This window comes from Dysidea avara, chromosome 12, assembly GCF_963678975.1.
Source record: "Dysidea avara chromosome 12, odDysAvar1.4, whole genome shotgun sequence".
NCBI lineage: Eukaryota > Metazoa > Porifera > Demospongiae > Dictyoceratida > Dysideidae > Dysidea > Dysidea avara.
Window position 1 is genome coordinate 9,522,957 of NC_089283.1, and position 21,913 is coordinate 9,544,869.

Here is a 21,913-nt window from a genome sequence, read left to right on the forward strand (position 1 = left end):
CCAATAGAGCTACTCTAGACCTAATAGAGCATTCATAACAGAATATGCATGACATTAAAATGGCTAACTTGAAATTTAGAGAATGATTTAGTAGCTACAGTTTTTCAATTCAGTTGGAGAATTTGGAATGCATATAATTATTGGGACCACTATAGTATCTGATCAGCCATATAAAAGACATTTAGCATTCACTTAAAGGAAAAATATAGCTATACCATATTCATGAAATCATGAATCTAAAGAGTTTAAATTATGTCAGCAGCTGTGAACCCCCAGCATCTGTCATAATTATGTTGATTGGATAGCTGCAGGTTTCAGGCTGCCTAGGTCCATGGATTTTTTCTCCTTTCTCCACCTTTTCAAACACACTTATGTAACAACTTAAAACAGGCTGTAGGACCAAGTGTTCTACAGACCTTCAGCACTTGTGCTGTAAAGCTCCTTAATAAATAAATATAATTATACCCATGCACTAGTAAATCTTGAAACCATGCACCTTAGAATAAAATTCCCGGATACACCTCTGATAATTTTTGTCTTGCAATTATTAGAATTTTAGGCTTTACAAGTTCTTAGTTATAAGACTTCTGCAGCTATCATAAAACGGCTTTTGTCTGACTGTAATTTATTATGAGTGGATGTAGGGGATGCTAAAGCACACTCCTCAAATCTTTTACTATCTGCTAGCTAGAAGCTGCTGGCAATTTTGCATTTTACAATCTTGATAATTTTCAACTATCTAAAGTACCTCAACACAAAGATCTTGGCATCATATTTACAACAAACTTAACTTGGCAATCCCATTACGAAGCCATTACAGCTAAGGCTTATAAATCAATTGGTCTGATACGGCGAACATTCAAAAACACTATATCAATCCAACCCAAAAGAACTCTTTATTTAACCTTAGTCAGATCAACCTTATTGTATTGCTCTCCTTTGTGGTGGCCCAATCTCATTAAGGATATTTCGATGTTGGAAAGAATTCAGCGACGTGCCACCAAATTTATTTTAAACGATTTCACTTCGGATTGCAAGGAAAGACTTATGGATCTCAAACTATTACCCTTAATGTACACATTTGAATTACTAGACATTCTATTTTTCATCAGATCATTAAAGTATCCTACTCCTAGTTTTAACATCTCCAATTATGTAACCTTCAATAATTCTAATACCAGATCATCAAATATCAAACTACATCACAAGATTTTAAGTAATTCAATATGTGCCAATTCTTATTTTTATAGACTTCCCAGATTATGGAATTCTCTGCCAGTAATTGACCTTACCCTCTCCTTCAACACAATTAAGCAACAGTTAAAGAGCTATTTATGGGAACATTTTTTAAGTAATTTTAATTCAAATAATAAATGTACTTTCCATTTCGCATGTCCTTGTTGTAATTGTGCTAAGCCCCCCAACCCTTGTAACTATCATTTATTGTAATAACTAGTTTCATAGGCTTTTGGTAATTAAGTTAAGTATAAGTAGTTAGTTTTATAGGCATCTGGAATTGATTGTCATTTGTCCTTCAGATCACCTTTCCAATCATACTGTCTTATTATTGTACCTACCATCCTTGTAATTTTTCTGTGTATCTGTAAAGCAATGAAATAAATAAATAATAAATAAATAACAATGAAACAATAATAGGGGAAGGCTAACTGCTTCTAAGTATTGATGAGAAGGGATCAAAATTTGTATTCAGGATTAAGGCTTAGATTTGAGTTGCTAAAATTGAAATATTCTAATAGAATATCCCCTAAAAATGAGTGTATGCGCTGAATTCAAACTTCTTATTTACTACACTGCATGCTATATACGTAACACCGTTGTTCAAATATCCTGCTATATCAATTGCTTAAAGATGAAATTTAATGCGTACTATGTTGCTTTTGATATTTAAAAAGTTTCTTTTGATTAATATAATTATAGTAAGTATTTTCAAATTTAGCTACCAACTTGCACAGCAAAAATAGTGTTCCAATACTACCTATACGAACTCCATCTTTAGTCACTATTAAAACAACTAATTCAAAAAAGTCCCTGTAAAAAGAGAAAATGGACCACAAATCTATAAATGACTCCAATGCTATTCAGTATTGGGGTCTGTGGTCTGATTTTGTCTGTGCATATACAACACCAAAACCAATTAAAACGGAATAAATACAGGCAGTATGCTGTGTTGATGCTCAAGTTTAAATGCTTCCTGTTGCAATTAGTGCCATTTGCATTACTCTGATCGCTACACTTTTTATATTTAGTGTGTACATTGCCTATTAGTGTGTACACTGTGTGCGCATGGTGCATGTCCAATAATTGTTTAAAATGATTTACAGAGGTAGCCCTAACAACTTCCACAGGAACACTATTCCAAGAGTTAATCACACGTTGGCTAAACGCATATTGGTGAATGTCCCTGGTACATGTGAGTCACTTCCCTCTTTATTAGAATCATTTAATCACAATATGGCTTATATAAATAACAGCACAACTACACATGAAGAAATGCAATTCTATAGCTACTTGATTAATTAGCTACACATGAGTGAATTGGTTACAATCTTTAGGTACAGTTAGGTGTATCTTTTACATCTGCTTAATTTATCACTTTCACCCGCATATGATGGATGCCTGCACGCAATTGAGGCACCAGTAATCCATTTCTACCCAGTTTAATCCTCATCACTCGATATGCAATGTTAGTGGATTCATTTCTCTCCACAACTGTAATGTGGTAAACATTTTCACATGTACGTATATATATATATATATATGTGTATAATTTATAGGCAAGAGAAGACATTGATGGAGCTAGTATAAACAATTCTATTGTATATAATGACAAGTAGCTACAAGGAAAATTAGTACTGAGTTTATACATTTGAGTGATCAGTATGGAACTTAGAATAAAAAACATAGTTACAACAAGAGAGATTGCAAACAATAAAAAACATAGCTACAACAAGAGAGATTGCAAACAATAAAAAACATAGCTACAACAAGAGAGATTGCAAACAATAAAAAACATAGCTACAACAAGAGAGATTGCAAACAATAAAAAACATAGCTACAACAAGAGAGATTGCAAACAATAAAAAACATAGCTACAACAAGAGAGATTGCAAACAATAAAAAACATAGCTACAACAAGAGAGATTGCAAACACATTCCATCATGTGTAGTCTTTCAATAGTAGCTATAGAAGTTGGGATAATAATTAATGTTCATTGGTATAGCTGCCACAATCCTTATTCAAATATAAAATTTATTTTGTGCGTTTTAGACTGCATACAACATATGCCCCAACTATCAATACTATTACTGAAAGTGAAGTGGCTATTCCACTGCAATAATATTCCAATCATTGCAATTGAACAATAGTACAAGAAGTGCCTCTGTATGCAATCAATCCAGTCACTACAGAAATCACAGGTGATTAATAGCTAGCACAGAAGCCATCCCCATGTACACTACTCAGGGGCGGATCCAGAAGCTGGCAAGGGGAGGGTCACAAACAGGCTAAGTTGTAGGTGGTTGGGGAGAGCAAATTCTCTTGTTCGTTGCTGTATTTTTAAGTAGCAATAATCACTCCTTAGTAGGTTGATTTTTGTCATTATGGCCTTTGCAGATGGATATGAAGTCTTAAAAGCTGTTTAAAAGGCTATGAAAGTCTAACACCAGTAACAATGATAACTATTTTAGAGGTGCTCAGTACGTACGTACAAAGGTGCTGGGTGACAGTTTGACCGGTCGAGTTTGATAGCTGTTTTAACTTTGGTTTCAGGTGAGTTTGCAATAAGTGGTGGTAATAGCTATGCAGTTTTCATGAGTTATATAAATTGATTTTGGTCTGACAAGGTGTAAATCAAAAGAAGTACGTAGCTATGGCTCTTCCACAGAGGGGGGATGGGGGACATACTAAAGGCAAGTCCATGATACATATACACAATTGCTACTAGAGTATAGGGGAAAGACATGTTTTGAGCCTGTCAGGCATTTAGTCAGTAGGTGAATAATAAAATCCTGGAAATTCTGTAGTAACTTGTAAGAAACATTTAGGGTTCCTCTGAAGGCATGTTTGGACCTAACTAGTACTGCCATGTTGGCATAAAATTAGAAATGGGACCAAAGGTTATGCATTGTAGCTGTGACATCAGGCAAAAGTGTACATCTTGGGTCTATACAAGTGACGTTGAGCAATGAAGCCTGTATAATCTTCGAGTTTTTTTTTGACTGAAGGCAAGCATCAGTCAGTTATAATTAGTCAGAGCAAATTAAACTTCAGTTTAATAAGAAAAATAAAATTCCATAGTGACCTGTCAAACGTGTCACTCTGAAGGAACATCAGAGCTTGATTCTAGATCTGCCAATATTGCCAAGTTGTCACAAAGGGAAAAGTAAGGCTGGTTTATGCATGGGTGATTTTATTGATAGAAAAAGTGCAAACCATCATGACTACTACAATACTTTTGTATACTATATGATAGACGAAAGCCAATTGTTGGTCAATTTCAATGAAATCAGAACAGTAGTAATTAGTATATATGGGTTTAGCATTTTAAAAAGTTATATAACTACGTATAGTTACAATCATATAAACCATGCAGTCATCTTGAGATGCAAAGTGAAATTTTCATCATAGCTATATGGGTTGCACTTTTAACACTTGTTTATCTGTCCTGCATGAACACTTGCATGATGGGATTGTAGTCAATTGATACAGTTTAGACAATCTGAATAGGATATATAAATGCATGCAGCTGAATAATGAATAGACTGAAAAGGCTCAAATGCCATTAAGCAATTTCGAAATAAACCACTAGCTATAGCTGACACTGTATCGGATAACATGTACATAGCTATAGCTACAGTGTTTAAAGCTAGTTAGTGACACACCTGACTCTCCAGCCCATGTAAAAGATGTTTCAATATCTCCACCGACTACTATTCCTTCCTTCGCAACATTTGTAGCAGAAGATTGTGGATTTTGATCTGTTGAGTGGCCACTGACAGTGGTTAAAGAGCAACCCGTATTATCCACATCTCCACCTTTGTTACTAGCTGTAAAGCTCACATTGATATTTGCTTTCTCGGATACATACAATGACGTTATAACGAAAAATGTTCTGTCGTTCTTCAATGCTTCCTTGATCACAGGGTGCCGCGCCGAGGAGTTCTGCGCCGAAACTGAAAACTCCTTCTGTTTTAGCAAGCTGGGAAGGTTATTGGAATGTCGCTCCACTTTGCCAAAGTCTACAGATACAGTTGATTTTTCGCTGGCTGAGATATTCACTCCAAAATGAGCGACAGCGTACTGCATGGCCGCGTCGATTTTAGCGTCCACTCCAAATGTCCGACGGGTGATCGCCTTGCTGAATATTTCTGAAGTGTGGTTATTTCTAGTTATTTGTGATGCTAGACTGGAAGTACTGGACTCTTGATTTTGTTTCTCCGAAAGCTCAGTTTCTAGTCCAGTCCGTCGTTGCTGAGACGCAAAGTCAGTTGTGGAAGGTACGGGCTGGCCGCTTGATTCTTGAGCTCCAAGTTCAGAAATATTGACACCGGTGAAAACAAGACAATGCTTTCTCCATGGCATCAAAACCCACGGCCTTTTCTCATACACTAGCACATCTCCTAAAGCATAATCATCAGAACGATCGAGGAGAGTTGGAATCGTGGAAGGCAAAACAAAATTCACGGCTCGGTTAAAAATAGCACATTCTCTTTCAGTTCCAGCCATATAGCTAGCTAGCTATAAAATCAAAATTATGTTTTGCTTCTGAAATGATCTGCCCTGTAGCTATTTAATTATTTCCGATATGTATAGGTACGATAGACTAGATAGTATGTATTGCGGCCGAGAAATCGGGCGCGCCATACCGTACATGTTGCATGGATGCGGCCGGTCAATGTTTTGCAAACCAAATGTAGACCACGTGATCTCTTCAAAAAGCGTTACTATGGCTTTAGACTCTTTAGCCATATTGTTTTTTGTCTTTTTTCTTTTGCAAATAAATTAAGTACAATCATTAGCTAATACCGGCACAAACACAAACAGTTATATTCTTGCTTCACTAATCATATTAACTGCCAAGGAAATATTATATCACTGGCAGCAGGCTGTGGTCTACTACATGAAGATCTCGCCCCTCTTAAACATACAATTAATATTGATCTCAGCAGAGAGAAGCTAAGGCTGCAACGAAGCCAACGAATAGTCTGATAGTATAGCTTTGGTGAAGTCGTTATAGTGGGAAACCACCAAAGGTACAGTTAAGTGAATTTATATTTTTGTGCAAGCATGCAGTAACATGTAGGTGTGGTATATAAAGGGGAAGGAAATGGAGCTCCACGAATCACTTTATTTCGGAAAAACTTAAAACCTGTCAAGATCGATATACTCTAATAGAGCAGTCATGACAAAGCAATCAGTTGCAGCTGACATGATTTACATTTTATTCATTTTTCGACCTGCAGGGTCACTACTGTAGAGGGCAAACAATCCGTGAAACATTTGATTAACTTGGTATAGTCTTACAGACAGAATCAAATTGAAATGGATTCAAATTGAACGTGATTAAATCATTATGTATGCTCATTGGTTCCCGCCAGAGGACTGGAGGGCTGAATCTCACAATAATGTTGGATGGTGCTATCTTGAAGCAAGTTTGTTCTACTAAGTATTTGCGTGTATAATTTGATCGGCATCTCACTTGGCAGGTTCATGTGGATTATGTTCTTGGTAGAGTTAGAAGGAAACTTTTTGCTATGAATCGGGTTAGGCCGGCTTCCTCTAGAGTTCTGCAATTACTATATCAAGCTTATATTTTACCGGTGTTGGATTATTGTGATACTGTGTGGTTGCCATCAAATTCTAGTAGTACTCGTCGTTTGGAAAGACTCCATTCTAAGTTTACATCATCTTTCCATTCCTCTGATAACTTTAACTTCCGATCATCTTTAACTGAAAGGCGTACTTTTCACACAGCTGTACAGGTTTTTAAAATTCTCAACAAGATTTCCCCTCCTTATTTACATGGGATTTTTTCATATGCTGTGGGTGTTACTGGTCGCTCTGGTAGAAATTTACACCGATTATTTGTTCCAAGTGTTAGAACTAATTATGGAAAACAGTCTTTGGCGTACAGGGGTACGGCCATATAGAACAGATTACCTAAAGCATGCACTATACAGTGCTAAAACTGTGAATGGTTTTAAAACATTATTTTGTACAATGTAATTCTGTTTTGTTGTGTATGTATGCATGTACTTATATTGTATTGTATTCTTTTTGTTGTGCTCTCTGGACATAGCTGAAAAACAGCCTTCTTTGGCTGACGCTATTTTCCCTGATTAAATATCATTTTAAAAAAAAATCAAAAAAATAATAATAACTCACACTCTTCATGTATTTGCAGTTCTGATCTGTTACGTCATGTATATAGCCCCATGTATATAGCCCCATGTCTCTTCTTGAAAGCGTACAATTTTGTGTTAGCCATGTAGTTGCCCTCCATGCACTTTCAGCACCCTGCATACCAAATTTAAAACTCACCTTGCTGCATTAGAAGCACAGCTATATACTCAAGCTTGTGCCTTTATCTTATAAAGTTGCAGGAATTACACAAAGGTGAACTCATGCTGACTTTATAGCACACTGATGTATGCAAGAAAAACCGGAAAATAAAGGGGCAGATTTGGAAGGGGGTGCTAGGCTTTAGAAATTTTTCATAGTATTGCTCATTGAACATATAGCTATAGGCACCTTAGTTAGACATAACCATGAAGAGTTGTCGGGGAAAGTGAGAGATCAAATCGAAGAACTTAAAAGGTTATATCTGGAGTTCTAAACAATGCATGCATGGCAAATTAAATGGTATTAAATCCTGCCATGGAACATCATAAATACCTAGGTGTAGTAGTGTACTGTTACATGGTTCCATGTCATGATCTCAGCACATTCACGATGTTATAAATAAAGCAAGCAATTAGCTACAGTAAAGCATTGAATTTCATGAAGTAAACGTTATGCCATGCAGTGTCAACCATCTGTTAAAGCTACTGCATATTCTACATTAGTGACGAGACTAATATTGAGAATATGCAAATGTTGTATGGGATCCATGCACACCAATAGTACTGTACAATGTCAAGCAGCTAGGTGGGTCAAACAAGATTATAGACTAATAAGTAGTGTACCTAATAATATGATGAATGATTTGCAATACTATACATGAACATAAATAATTACCTTTAATAAATTTCTACATCAACTACCATGCCACCAGACATTAATGTCCCAGAACACTATTTATGTCACACCCTGTCCCACTGTATACATCTATCTCACCATCTGCAATTAATACCATATGCACCATTACACTGTAAATTCAGAAGTATGGTCATCATACTAAGTGACTGCAGGTAGCATACCATTAATATCAACTTCATACTTCTGAATTTACAGTGATCATCTAATTGCCACCTGAAAAGCTTCTTCCCCCTCACCATTATGCTGACTGGAATAGCTTACCAGATGACCTAATTGAATGTACTGCATGCCCTGGATGAATTCAACTATTGAATTTTAATCACTCCATAAAAGTGTAATTATGTACCTGGGGTTATGCAGTTGCAACCCATCCACATATGGCTGTCTTTCTCAGTAATAAAATCCAAATCCAAATTAGGTGTAGCAAAATATTTTAGATGGGGGCTCTGTTCGAGGTGGTTGTAAAACTATAGGTGCAATGAAACCTCTCTTATCTGGGTAGTCCGGTACATAATACTGTCCGTATCTCAGAAATGGCAATAACTAATGCTAATGTGCTAACGTAACTGACTTAAATATGTACAGGTAATGTTATTAGTGCTATACAGTTTTGTGGACAGAGGAGGAAGTCACTACAGAGCAGTATAATAGTCACTCACCTATGTTGTAAAAATGTATTATCACTTAGCAACAATGTGGTAGTTGTTATTAATAGAATAAACCTAACAGGGTAATTGGAAACAGTGGAAATGGAAACTGGAAAAGGAAAGTGGAAATGGAAAGTAGAAATGGTTATTCATTATATACCTGTATCCTAGAAACCTCACATGGTCACCTCTTATAGACCACCTTTTCAACCTCTGTACAAAGACCACATTGTAATTAGGTTCTAAACATAGTTAAGGCATACTTAATTATCTCAATGATTTAATTTTACCACTTCACTGTCACCTTTTACATAGGCGTAGCAACCTGGGGGCCCCCTTATGATTTTCTGCTACAGAGATTGAAATATTCTAATAGAACAGTCAGTTGTTCTAATAGGGCAATCAGTGTGTAAAATTGTCTTCAAAATTGATCTGAGAATGCTAAATCTTCAATAACTCCCAGACCCCCTATAGAAAATCATGCCTACTGTGCTTTACATCCACCTGGAACAGAGCCCCCTATCTAAAAATATTTTGCTATGCCTATGTTTTATAAGATCACCTATTTACAAGACCATGGTAATATTTGATAAGTTCCAAACATGTATTTCGTGACTCATAGAAAGAAGTCAGTGTCATCTCCCATATTTTGGTCCACACTTTACTCAAGTTATCTCACTAATATTAGTACCAATATCTCTTATACAGTTTGTACCAGAATGTGTCATACAAAAATAGTCCATGCAAGTGAAGTGTAACTAACCTTCTGCATCAAAGAAGTGTGAGGTTTTGTAAGGAGATAATGACCATATGAGCCTAGCCTTTTTTAGCTGACCTAGCTGTTGTGATACAATAGATGTTTGAAACTTAGCTAATATTACAATGGGAAATGTGGTCTTTTTAATTGAAGAGTGCATGTATTCTTTATAAAAGGTGGCAATGAAGTGGTTGTACGGAGGCAGTCTTTGTAAGAAAGTGGTCTTTAAGAGGTGGCCAAGGGTTATACATTAATATATGACAATTTAAACATTTCCACTTTCTAGTTAGTTTCCATTTCCACTGTTTCCAATTGCCCCATCTAACAGATTAAACAGCAACTGTTAGGCTCTTGTGCTTTCATCTAACTCAAACTTCGTTATTGTTAATTGACTACAAGCTACATGGCCATTGAAAGGAACATAATGTTTAGGTGCAAAATGGAGATGTATGTTTCATTTATATGTACCAAAAATAGGCCAACTTAGAGGGCATATATACAACTGCCTAATTGAATCTCGACTGTATACTGTCTCATTACTGCTATTGAGGAACGGATGATATACTAACTGCAGAACAACTCCTGTTACCATTGAGGAGCTCTGCACTAAGTTTAGAGCCTTCCTACTACTACATACAAGACAATGTACCCGAAACACCCTATACTATACCAAGTAGGGGCTTCACACAACCACACTTGTAGTTACCTGTACTTCTTCCTACTATGTGTACTACCTGTACTTCTTGCTAACATCTAATGACTATTATACTAGGAAGTAGTACAGGAACCAGAGAATATAATTTTTTGGAGTGCATGGTCATAGGTCAAAATACTCTAGCATTGTGATGTAATATATTGTATGCATGCATGTGCGTTAATCCTCAAACTAAGGTTGCACATTATGGAAAATGAATATGTATATATAGCAAAAGGGTGCATGCATATTTATACAAATAGCTAAATGTTGAAAAATAAGTTTTTCAGAGTTTAAACCATGCAGGGGTCCCATTCTCAACTCCCAAACTGTTCATAACTAAACCCACTGTTGCCTCCTCACTTAATTTCTATATGTACCTTATAATTAGCTCTGATAGCATAATTTCATAGATCTACCAATGATTGTTCTAGAATATTCTGACATGTTTTATAATAAATAAATAAATGTGCACTGTGTTAAAGTGCTACTACGAAAAAATAAATAACAGATGCCAGGTGATCTGTTACTTATTTTTGTAACAGCTACTTTAATTTCTCAAGTAGTAAACTCAGAACTTATCCTGTGTAAAGTGTATATAAAAATACAGATACTATGTTCTTTCTGGCTAACATACCAAAACTCATTTTGTAGAATGTTTGGATAAGGCTAAACCAGTAGAAAGCTTTAGGTCACCTGTTGTATAGCAGTGCACACAATGGTTTAATGGTTGCATGGCTTACTTGTCAATTGTAAGGAGGAACTGTATGTCTGTGTAAGCCAAGGTATAAACTGACAGATCTATTTTATATAAAATTAACCATACAAAAGTTGCAACTATAAGGGACTTATTTGTGCTTGCTAAGTCGTATTAGTTTATAAATCATTAGGAACTTGATAGTACTGAACAAAAATGGAAGCAGTTTTCGTAATTAAATATTTACATTAGGAACTTCTCCCAGGCCTTCTATCCTACAAAATCACTCTTTACTGTATTCTTTATGTATAGGGCTAGACCTGAGAATTCAGCAAATTTTAACAACCAGATAGAAAATGTTTTACATCATCACATTCAAAGGCAGGAAAGGAAACACGAAATTTTACATCTATGCACCTTTCTTCCATAACACACACACACACACACACACACACACACACACACACACACACACACACACACACACACACACACACACACACACACACACACACACACATACACACACACACACGAAGTGTAGATGAAAACAAAATGATTACTAAAAATATTACTAATACAACACTTTTAAATTTAATATTGTATCCTTCATTATCGCCATTATACATATAGACTATTAGCTATTAGTATGACATCAAGTTTAAAGTATTTCTCCTTATAGTCTGGTTCTTTATGGATTTAATCGTGACACGGCAGATCAAAGCACCAAATTTGGTACAGTGATTCCTTAGGATGTATAAAATGATTTCAGAAGGGGTGCCACCATGAACTCACCCTGCACCCCTTTGTACGGACACCTAATTTTGACAGTCCACGAAATTAAAACTCACTACATTTACTGTTTTGAATAATTTGTTTTCCTAACCACATTCCCAAAGGTTAATAGTTCCTGTTTGTGAATGAGTAGTCCATGACATTCCATAAATAGTTTTATTAAAATATAATGTCTTTGTGTGAAAGATACATGGCCTAAACAAAACTATTGGTTTAGCAAAATTTAAAATCGCTAAAATTTAAACATAGCTATTCATGAAGGTTTTTCACGATAATAGCTAGTTACTTATTTTCTGTCAAAAGCAACGTCTTTGTTTCCACTACACCAGCTGAGTACTGTAGACAGAACGCCAGTTTCCTGGATACTTGATCCCCTGAGGTTGTAAACAGGTTCAACCTTATACATACATATTAACTACAGCCAGAATTTTGCTATACATTTGCACAGTTCTGTTTGCTAATGAAATGTGCATACATTGCTGTTCTGTTATTAAAATTTATTAAAAAATCAGTTAGACTATCTGATTTTATCATCTCTTAAAGAATTTCAATAACAGAACAGCAATGTATGTACATTTCATTAGCAAATAAAACTTTGTAAATGTATAGCTAGCTATAGCAAATTCTGGCTGTAGTTATGTGCGTAAAAGGTTGAACCTGTTTACAACCTGAGGGGATCAAGTATCCAGGAAACTGGTGTTCTGTGTACAGTACTCAGCTGGTGTAGTGGAAACAAAGACGTTGCTTTTGACAGAAAATAAGTAACTAGCTATTATCGTCAAAAACTTTCATGAATAGCCATGTTTAAATTTTAGTGATTTTAAATTTGCTAAACCAATAGTTTTGTTTAGGCCATGTATCTTTCACACAAAGACATTATATTTTAATAAAACCATTTATGGAATGCCATGGACTACTCATTCACAAACAGGAACTATTAACCTTTGGGAATGTGGCTAGGAAAACAAATTATTTAAAACAGTAAATGTAGTGAGTTTTAATTTCGCAGACTGTCAAAATTGGGTGTCCGTACAAAGGGGTGCAGGGTGAGTTCATGGTGGCACCCCTTCTGAAATCATTTTATACATCCTAAGGAATCACTGTACCAAATTTGGTGCTTTAATCCACCGTGTCCCAATTTTGGTCATAGCAGACCCTACTATTAGTATTCATTAGGATTATGAATAATGTTTATAAGGCCATCTGTCTAGCTGTGACCAAAAAATTGTTAAAGGGAAAGTTTTAGTAAGACTGTAACAATTACCAAGGAGAAATGTCATGCTGTGTTATCATTGGATATTATTCCATGTCATCAACAGTAATGCATCACATGATTTCCACAAAAGGGTGTTCTCAATTGGGTCTGCTTTTGCATGAAAAAATGTATACAGTATTCTGCAGTGGTCATCATTATGTGGTACTACATTACTCTACCCCAGTCCTAAAAGAAGTCACCATATATATATACTTCCTGAAGTTTTAATAAACATTAGTTACCAAACAAGCCAGTTTACAAGCAGTACAATATAATTACTAAATATTCCTGCTCTATTAACAACATAGTTGCAACATGATAAGTGTGCACATCTTGAAACATCTCAGAAAGGAAAGAAGTGGGTGAAAATTAAAGCAATTTAGTTTCTGGAATAGCATCACATATGACTTCAGTAGTTCTACTATAGTTTCCAAGTGTTTACTAGTAGACAGCCAATTTTTTAAATATTTAAATTAAATCTGAGCTGGTTCACAACTTTGTAAATTCACCCCCCACAAACAATTGTCTGACCTACCTATGTCACAAGTCCAATTTTGGATGAAGCCATTTAATGACAATATATTTGGATGATCAGCTGTGTGCATATATTTTAAGTATGTGTATGTAAATTTTTCAGGAGTCATGATGCTTCTGTTCAGCTCCCTGCATGGGATAACATCAGCTTAAGCTGAATATCCCAGTACATAATCAATCAATCAATCAATCAATCAAAAAATCAATCAATCAATCAATCAAGCTACTATCTAACAGGCCAACAGATAAGTATGCCATGAAATTTTTGTTTTTGCTATGAAAGTGAATTTGTTTCCAGCATGTATACCAATATGGCTGACCATCATGTGTAGACAGACTGACTATAACACTAGCTTGCATACCTACTTTAGGTTCTGGACAGTGTAATGTACACCATTTAGTGTGACATTGGTCCAAAAATTTTAATTAAGCTTTGCAAGTGATTCTTCAAATGTTTATACTTCCCTGATGGCAATTGGATTTATTAATACACGGGAAGTATATGATCACATGATTCATAAAAGACTGTATAATTTTGGAATTTAGAATGGTTGGGGAATTCCAGGGTGCTGTCCACTACTGGAATTGGTCGAATCATAGTATGACTGATCATGTGGTTTGTGAAATCATAGACCCATATTTGTAGCATTATGATTGTATATAAAGCCACTCTCTTGTGCAGCACATCAAGTACAGATTGTTCCTCAGATTACAAGGTGTCTTTACAGGAAAGTAAGCAAAACAGTATACCCGGTGTGGGTGCATTTACTGTATGCTACTTTTAACAGGGATTTCAGTGTGAATCATATAAGCTCTAAACTTTGCCAGTAAACCACAAGTCATTTGAAACCAATGGACTACTTTTGCAGACACCGTAAGATAACAATATAATTTCGTGCTTAAATGTTTGTATTTGCAGCCGTTATTGTTGGCAAATTGCTTGTGAGAGTGTATGGATGGCTGGTTGAATCAAATGCTCCATCATGTCCACAGCATGTCAAAGAAGAGCTATACAGGTGCTTAAAGCTATTGAAGCAGTTTATAGAAGTTATTCAACAAGGAATCTCATATGGTATACAATCAGCCTTGTCTCATCTAGATAGTATTAAATACATAGTTATTCCACATTGCTTGAGCAATGCTAGGCTGATGAACAGCTTTTCAAAGTTACAAATTAAGATAATACCAAGAGAAATACTGTTACAGTATGGCATCAAAAAAGCTGTGAAGTATGGTGCAGCCAAAGCAGGTTCACAGGCTGTCAAGAGAGCTGTCAAAGTGGCTAATCCAGGAAGCATAGCAGCTGATTTTGCCCAAGCAGGCCTGGAAGTTGCTGGATATGAAGAAGCTGGGAAAACTGTTGGTGCATTAGGAAACATTGGCACTGGGGCAGTTGCTGGTGCTATGATTGGAGGGCCAGTAGGAGCAGCCATTGGAGGTATTGCAGGTCTGTTCACATGGACTGTTGGAGAAGTAGTTGGAAATGCCTTTAGTAATGGATACAACTGAGAACTGCAATGATTATTGCACAAGAATAATTCTAACATCGTTTTAATGACATTTTATACTGTCTGTAGTGACTAAGTTATTACTTGGTATAATTGTATGCAGTTAGCTAACAATTGTGTGTTGTGTGAATGTGTGTTCTAAGAAATTTTGAAAGAAAAAAAATCAGTATAGAGTGGTATTAAGTGTGTAGTAAACTTACTGTGATTTAAAATTACCAACTTTAAGTTACTGAACAATTAGCACAAATGTGCATGTGTGCTGCATGCATGTTGAGACTTGAATAATAGGATCAGTTTACATTTGTCAGTTTGTCTGTGTATATATAACTGAAGAATTGTATATATCAACTGATTAATATTTGAATATTCAAGCCATTTTGAGGAGATTTTGAGAAAAAGAGAATGAAAGAATAATTCTCACAAGCCTCAAGTGGTCTGCTAGTCATTAAACAATACAATACTGGTAAAGCATTAAGTCTACAACTACAGGGGTACATAAGTCCAACAGTTTAAGAACAGGTAGGGTTGCATGGATAGGCACAATCCACTACTTTTTATATTTCGTAGCAGTACTGTTGGTTAGCCAAGCACTGAAGGTATCCTCATTGTTTGTCCACCAACTATAAACTTGGACCAGGGTGTTGGAGTCAATGACTGACAGTGAATCTGAATATAAACTCCATTAGATGTTGAACTAATAGCTGGAGCTACAGCATTAAGGAATTTCTACACACAAAATGAGTAGTATACAAGAGATATTGTTGTTCAGACAACATATGTTTCCATAATTTTCAAACTCTTTCATTTGATCAGCAGTGCATAGCAGTTGAATCCTAAAATATTAGCAATCTGGTAAGTGTCATAGCAAACATTGAGGAGAAATATCAGAGTCTTAATGTGAGGGTAGGTGTACTGTATAATTGGTATAGTAACTTGTGTAACAACAGTAGCTATGAACATTACAATGACACCTGTGCCAAAAAACACTTCCACTCTTCAGTTGGATTAGCAGTAATACAATCCTGATTGACTGAATTTTTACATTTCCGCATGTTAAGACTACAGAGACATCACCATATGTGACTGAATTTGACAAAACCCGGCTTCGACGCACAAAGCTTCGTTAGGAGATATGGCGATTTAAGTAATCATTGTGTAATAACTTCCAGTGCCTACAGCTGTGCAAACAAAATTTGCACCAAGTATGCATCTATTTACTAGCTATCACTGAGTGGGTGTATACATTTCTGATACCCAAAATTAGCCCTGTTTTGGGCAGCTTTTCTCGAGCGGGTAATAATATCACAGGTGGTAGTAATAGGGTGTAGTAATAGGGTGGGAGGGTGGTAGTAATAGGGTGGGAGGGTGGTAGTAATAGGGTGGAGGGGGTAGGAATAGGGGTGGGAGGGTGGTAGTAATAGGGTGGGAGGGTGGTAGTAATAGGGTGGGAGGGTGGTAGTAATAGGGTGGAGGGTGGTAGTAATAGGGTGGTAGTAATAGGGTGGGAGGGTGGTAGTAATAGGGTGGGAGGGTGGGCGGCGGTGGAGGGTGGGGGGCGGTGGGTGGGCTTAATATAGGGTATAAAATGAAGCAAGAAGACGATTGGAATCCAGAGGCCACGTTTGGGCTCTCCATGGCCCTCAAATCACTCCAAATTGACTGAGAATACTATTGGCGAGCTCTCTGTGAAGTCCCAGCTCACTACACACCATTATCACAAAGCCATGGCCATTCAATGGCACCAATCTCCCACTAGGCCTGAGCCTATTATGCTTTTGAAATTGCCTATTATGCTTTTGAGCATTGCTCCAAAATTTCCCCCATTATGCTCCAATTATGCTCAGTTGTGTACCATTATGCTCCAAATATGCTCATATAAAATTGTGTCTTGACTGCTCTATTAGAGTACCTAATGCATATGTGAGCGTTCTATTAGGATATTTCATTATGCGGTGACTGTTCTATTAGAGTATATCGATCTTCAACTAATCTTTTCTTCACAACGTAGCTGTAAATCTGAATTTTTACCACGTTTGCACACAATCCCATTCTGCATCTTGTTATTTGTGCTTTATGACAGTTTTTATAAGGTGTGCAGAATGAAGAAAAAGTGAAAAATAACTAAACCTTTGGTTGATCATATCTTAGAAATGGCTAAACAATTCATTCAAATTTAGTAATTGACTGACCTATTGTAAATTTGATTAGGGAGCATGAAGCTTCATATACATAAAAACGGTGTCATTTTTCTTCTTGTTGATAACACACAGTGGTGTGGCACAATTACAGCTTGATGCCACACCACTGAGTGGCAATGGTGTAATATGCACTGATAACATCCCATATATGCATTTGTGCTCTTACATTACAGGTTTAATTTAAGCATATATAGCGTGGTATCTGAACAGCCAGTTAAATGACATGCTCTATCTTATCTCCACCAGCTGCCAAGACAGCATCCGTTACTACCTCAAGTATTTTAGCACCTTGGAAGTACAATATGCTACCATTCCATTTGATTGGATCTTCCCTAAAATGTATATAATATACTACTAATGAAGAATTAATTCCCATGAGCAAATTATTATCTTTAAGACTGTCACAAATGAAACTATTGCAGTGCAATTTTAGTTAAATATTGGACAGTGGCTTCTTCTTGGCTGTGCTTCACTAATTTGTCCTCTATTCACAACTAAACCTGCTCTTGCCTCCTCACTTAATTTCTATATGTACCTAATTACTAGTTCTGATAGTAAAGGTTCATAATTTCGTAGATCTACCAATGATTGTTCTGGAACATTCCGAAAATGTGCACTGTATTGAAGTGCTATTACAAAAAATAAATAGATGCCAGGTGATCTGTTACTTATTTCTGTAACAACTACTTTCACAAATAGTAACTCAAAACATAACCTCAGATACTACGTTCTTTCTGGCTAATGTACCAAAACCCATTTTGTAGGATATCTTTCTGTGTTTGGATAATTAAGGCTAAACTAGTAGAATAGCTTTAGGTCACCTGTTGTATAGCAGTGATAAAAACATACACACAGGGGTTTAATGGTTGCATGACTTACTTGTCAATTGTGGCTTTTCCAAAGAGGAACTGTATTGTCTGTGTAAGCCGAGGTGTAAGCCGAGGTGTAAGCCGAGGTGTAAGCTAGCAGATCTATTTTATATAAAATTAACAACCATGCATAAATGGAAATACATTACATCACTGAATCCTTAAAAGTTGCAACTATAAGGGGACTTTGCTAAATCATATTAATTAAATATTTACAAGAGAACTTGAGCAATAGTTAAGTTTCATAATCAAAAAGCTAGAGACATACATATATATATATACTTCTCCCTGGCCCGCTATCCTACAAAATCACTCCTTACTGTATTTTTATGTATAGGTGCTAGACCTGACTGATAGTGTAATCCAGCAAATTTTAGATTTAAAAACCAGACTGAAAGTGTCTTACACTATCTTTCTACGTCACATTCAATGATTTATGCAAGTCAGGAAAGGAACACAGAAAGTGTAGTTTACAAATATACATCTATGTACATTTCATCATTGTACACACACACACACACACACACACACACACACACACACACACACACACACACACACACACACACACAACACACACACACACACTCATTCATGCACGCACACACACTCACTCACGCACACACACATGTACACACGCACGCACACACATACTACACACACAGTGTTGAAAACAAAATGATTACTATACATAAATATTAACACTTTCAGTTTAATATCGTATCCTTCATTATCACTATAATGTTAAATATAGACTATTAGTATGGCATCCAGGTTTAAAGTATTTCTACTTAGTATTCATTAGGATTATGAATAATGTTTATAAGGCCATCTGTCTAGCTGTGACCAAAATCATTTATTCAAGAGGGAAAGTTTTAGTAATACCGTAACAATTACCAAGGAGAAATGTCATGCTGTGTTATCATTGGATAATATGCTATGTCATTGACAGTAATGCATCATATGATTTCCACAAAAGGATGTTCTCAAATTGGGTCTGCTTTTGAATGACAAAATGTACAGTATACTCTGTAGTGGTCATCATATGTGGTACTGCATTAGCTTGATTTACTCTACTTCCTGAAAATCCCCAGCTCTGAAAGAAGTCAGCATATGTGACCGGATTTGCGAAAAGGTACCTTTTCCACACATTTGACATACCAGCAAACAAAATGCTGTAACACTTGACTCCATATGCTAATTACCTTGCTCTTAGTATCAAAATGTAGCCAGATACTGTAGCTACATTTATTGAAAATTTCAAGCAATTATATGCCATGATCAAAATGTTATGAAGTTTCAAAGTTCAAAAAATGGGTCAAATTTTGTGTGTGAAAAAGGTACCTTTTCGCAAATCCGGTCACATATGTGCTTCCTATCAGCAGTGACGTTTTAAACAAGTTACCAAACAAGCCACTTACAAGCAGTATTTTATGCAGCAATAATAATTACTAAATATTCCTGCTTCATATATCTAGTAACAACATAGCTGCAACATGATAAGTGTGCACACCTTGAAACATCTCAGAAAGGAAAGAAGCACAATTTAATTTCTGGAATAGCATCACATATGACTTCAGTAGCTCTGCTATAGTTTACAAGGAGACAGCCAATTTTTAAACATTTTTTAATAGATCTGAGCTGGTTCACAACTCACCTCCTATAAACAATTGTCTGACCTATATATGTCACAAGTCCAATTTTAGATAGGTAAAGCCATTACTCAATTGGATGACAATATTAGGATGATTCTTATTATGCTTATCAGCTCATCATAAAAGTAGCTAGTGTGCATATAGCAACACCATAGTTATATACTCTCTGCATTTTTTCTGAAACCACAAAGAGGCTGAATTACTTCAGTCAAAGGATGGTGACACATTACTTCTGTTTTGAAGCAGCAAAACTATTCCAATAAAGCTTTTGCATTACTATATTAAGTAATCATACATATGCATATATCTTAGCAAGTATACAGATCTGAGTGATGCCTTCGTGACTGCAGGCTTACTAGTAAAATGTACTTGTTTCACATGTATATGTCAAGCTGCGGCTGTGCATTTAGCATGGTTGAACAAAAATCATTTATGCAAGCAAATTAGTTTCTCAATTTCTGATTACAGCATTAAAACTGTCTTGACTACATGATTTAATCATATAAGAGGAATGACTATATTATCACTATACTATCCAACAGGCTAATTGTCACTTCCAGATAAGTATGCGATGAAATTTTTATACCTTTGCCATGAAAAGTGAATTTGTACCCAGCATGTATACAATATGGTACATAATGCATAGATGCATTAACTACATATATAGTGCCCGCTAAAGTACAAATTTACTCATCATGTGTAGACTGACTATAATATAGTTTGCATACCTTTAGGTGCTGGACAGCACAATACACGCCATTTTGAAATTGGTCCAACAAAATTAAAGTTTTGCAAGTGATCAACTTCAAATGTTTATCATGAAATTACGCTATTATACTTCCCTGATGGCAATTGTATTCATTAACACATGGGAAATAGAACTCTAATGAATTTTATTGAATTATATTTAGTCACCACTTCATGCTACGGTAATATGATCACATGATTCATGGAATTGATGGTTAGGGAATTCCAGGGTGCTGTCCATGCTGCTTTACTGGAACTAGCTGTATCATGATATTACCGATCATATGGTTTATGACATCATCTATGGACCCATATTTGTAGCATTATGATTGTATATAGAGTCACTCTCTTGTGCAGCACATCAGGTATAGATCATTCCTCAGATTACAAGGTGTCTTTACAGGCAAGTAGGCAAAACAGTCAACCCAGTGTGGTTGCATTTACTACATGTTACTTTTAGCAGGAATTTGTGAATCATACAAGCTTGCCAGAAAAGTACAAGTCATTTGAAAGCAATGGACTACTTTTGCAGATACCAAAAGAGAACAATGTAATTTTGTGCCTAAATGTTTGTATGCATATGCAGCCAATCTTGTCGGTCAATTGCTTGTGAGAGTGTATGGATGGCTGGCTGAATCATATGCTCCATCATGTCCAGAACATGTCAAAGAAGAGCTATACAGGTGCTTAAAGCTATTGAAGCAGTTTATAGAAGTTATTCAACAAGGAATCTCATATGGTATACAATCAGCCTTGTCTCATCTAGATAATATTAGAGACATAGTTATTCCACATTGCTTGAGCAATGCTATATAGGCTGATGAACAGCTTTTCAAAGTTACAAATTAAGATAATACCAAGAGAAATACTGTTACAGTATGGCATTAAGAAAGCTGTGAAGTATGGTGCAGCCAAAGCGGGTTCACAGGCTGTCAAGAAAGCTGTCAAAGTGGCTAATCCAGGAAACATAGTAGCTGATGTTGCTCAAGCAGGCCTGGAGGTTGCTGGACATGAAGACGTTGGGAAAACTGTTGGTGCATTAGGAAACATTGGCACTGGGGCAGTTGCTGATGCTATGATTGGAGGGCCAGTAGGAGCAGCCATTGGAGGTATTGCAGGTCTGTTCACATGGACTGTTGGAGAAGTAGTTGGAGATGCCTTTAGTGATGAATACAAATGAGAACTGCAATGATTATTGCACAAGAATAATTCTAACATCGTTTTAATGACATTTTATACTGTCTGTAGTGACTAAGTTATTGCTTGGTATAATTGTATA

At 36.1% G+C, this 21,913-nt stretch overlaps 2 protein-coding genes across 2 annotated transcripts; one reads left to right on the forward strand and one right to left on the reverse strand.

The window, feature by feature from the left end:
• Nucleotides 1-2,445: 2,445 nt before the first annotated feature.
• On the reverse strand, nt 2,446-5,807 carry LOC136240919 (uncharacterized). The gene is made up of 2 exons (XM_066031983.1): nt 4,903-5,807; nt 2,446-2,730 (listed from the first exon to the last, which is right to left on the reverse strand). The coding sequence occupies exons 1-2, from the start codon at nt 5,744-5,746 to the stop codon at nt 2,603-2,605; spliced, it is 972 nt and encodes a 323-aa protein (XP_065888055.1). The 5' UTR covers nt 5,747-5,807; the 3' UTR covers nt 2,446-2,602.
• An 8,555-nt stretch (nt 5,808-14,362) lies between these two features.
• On the forward strand, nt 14,363-15,279 carry LOC136241406 (uncharacterized). Its single transcript, XM_066032600.1, has 3 exons — nt 14,363-14,389; nt 14,446-14,531; nt 14,577-15,279. The coding sequence occupies exons 2-3, from the start codon at nt 14,510-14,512 to the stop codon at nt 15,164-15,166; spliced, it is 612 nt and encodes a 203-aa protein (XP_065888672.1). The 5' UTR covers nt 14,363-14,389; nt 14,446-14,509; the 3' UTR covers nt 15,167-15,279.
• Nucleotides 15,280-21,913: the final 6,634 nt, after the last annotated feature.

Coding starts and splice junctions, on each gene's coding strand:
- LOC136240919 (XM_066031983.1), bottom strand. CDS start 5,746: ATGGCTGGAACTGAAAGAGAATGTGCTATTTTTAACCGAGCCGTGAAT. Junction 2,731..4,902: donor TACATGGGCTGGAGAGTCAG/GTGTGTCACTAA, acceptor ACCACATTACAG/TTGTGGAGAGAAATGAATCC.
- LOC136241406 (XM_066032600.1), top strand. CDS start 14,510: ATGGACTACTTTTGCAGACACC. Junction 14,532..14,576: donor GGACTACTTTTGCAGACACC/GTAAGATAACAA, acceptor TTGTATTTGCAG/CCGTTATTGTTGGCAAATTG.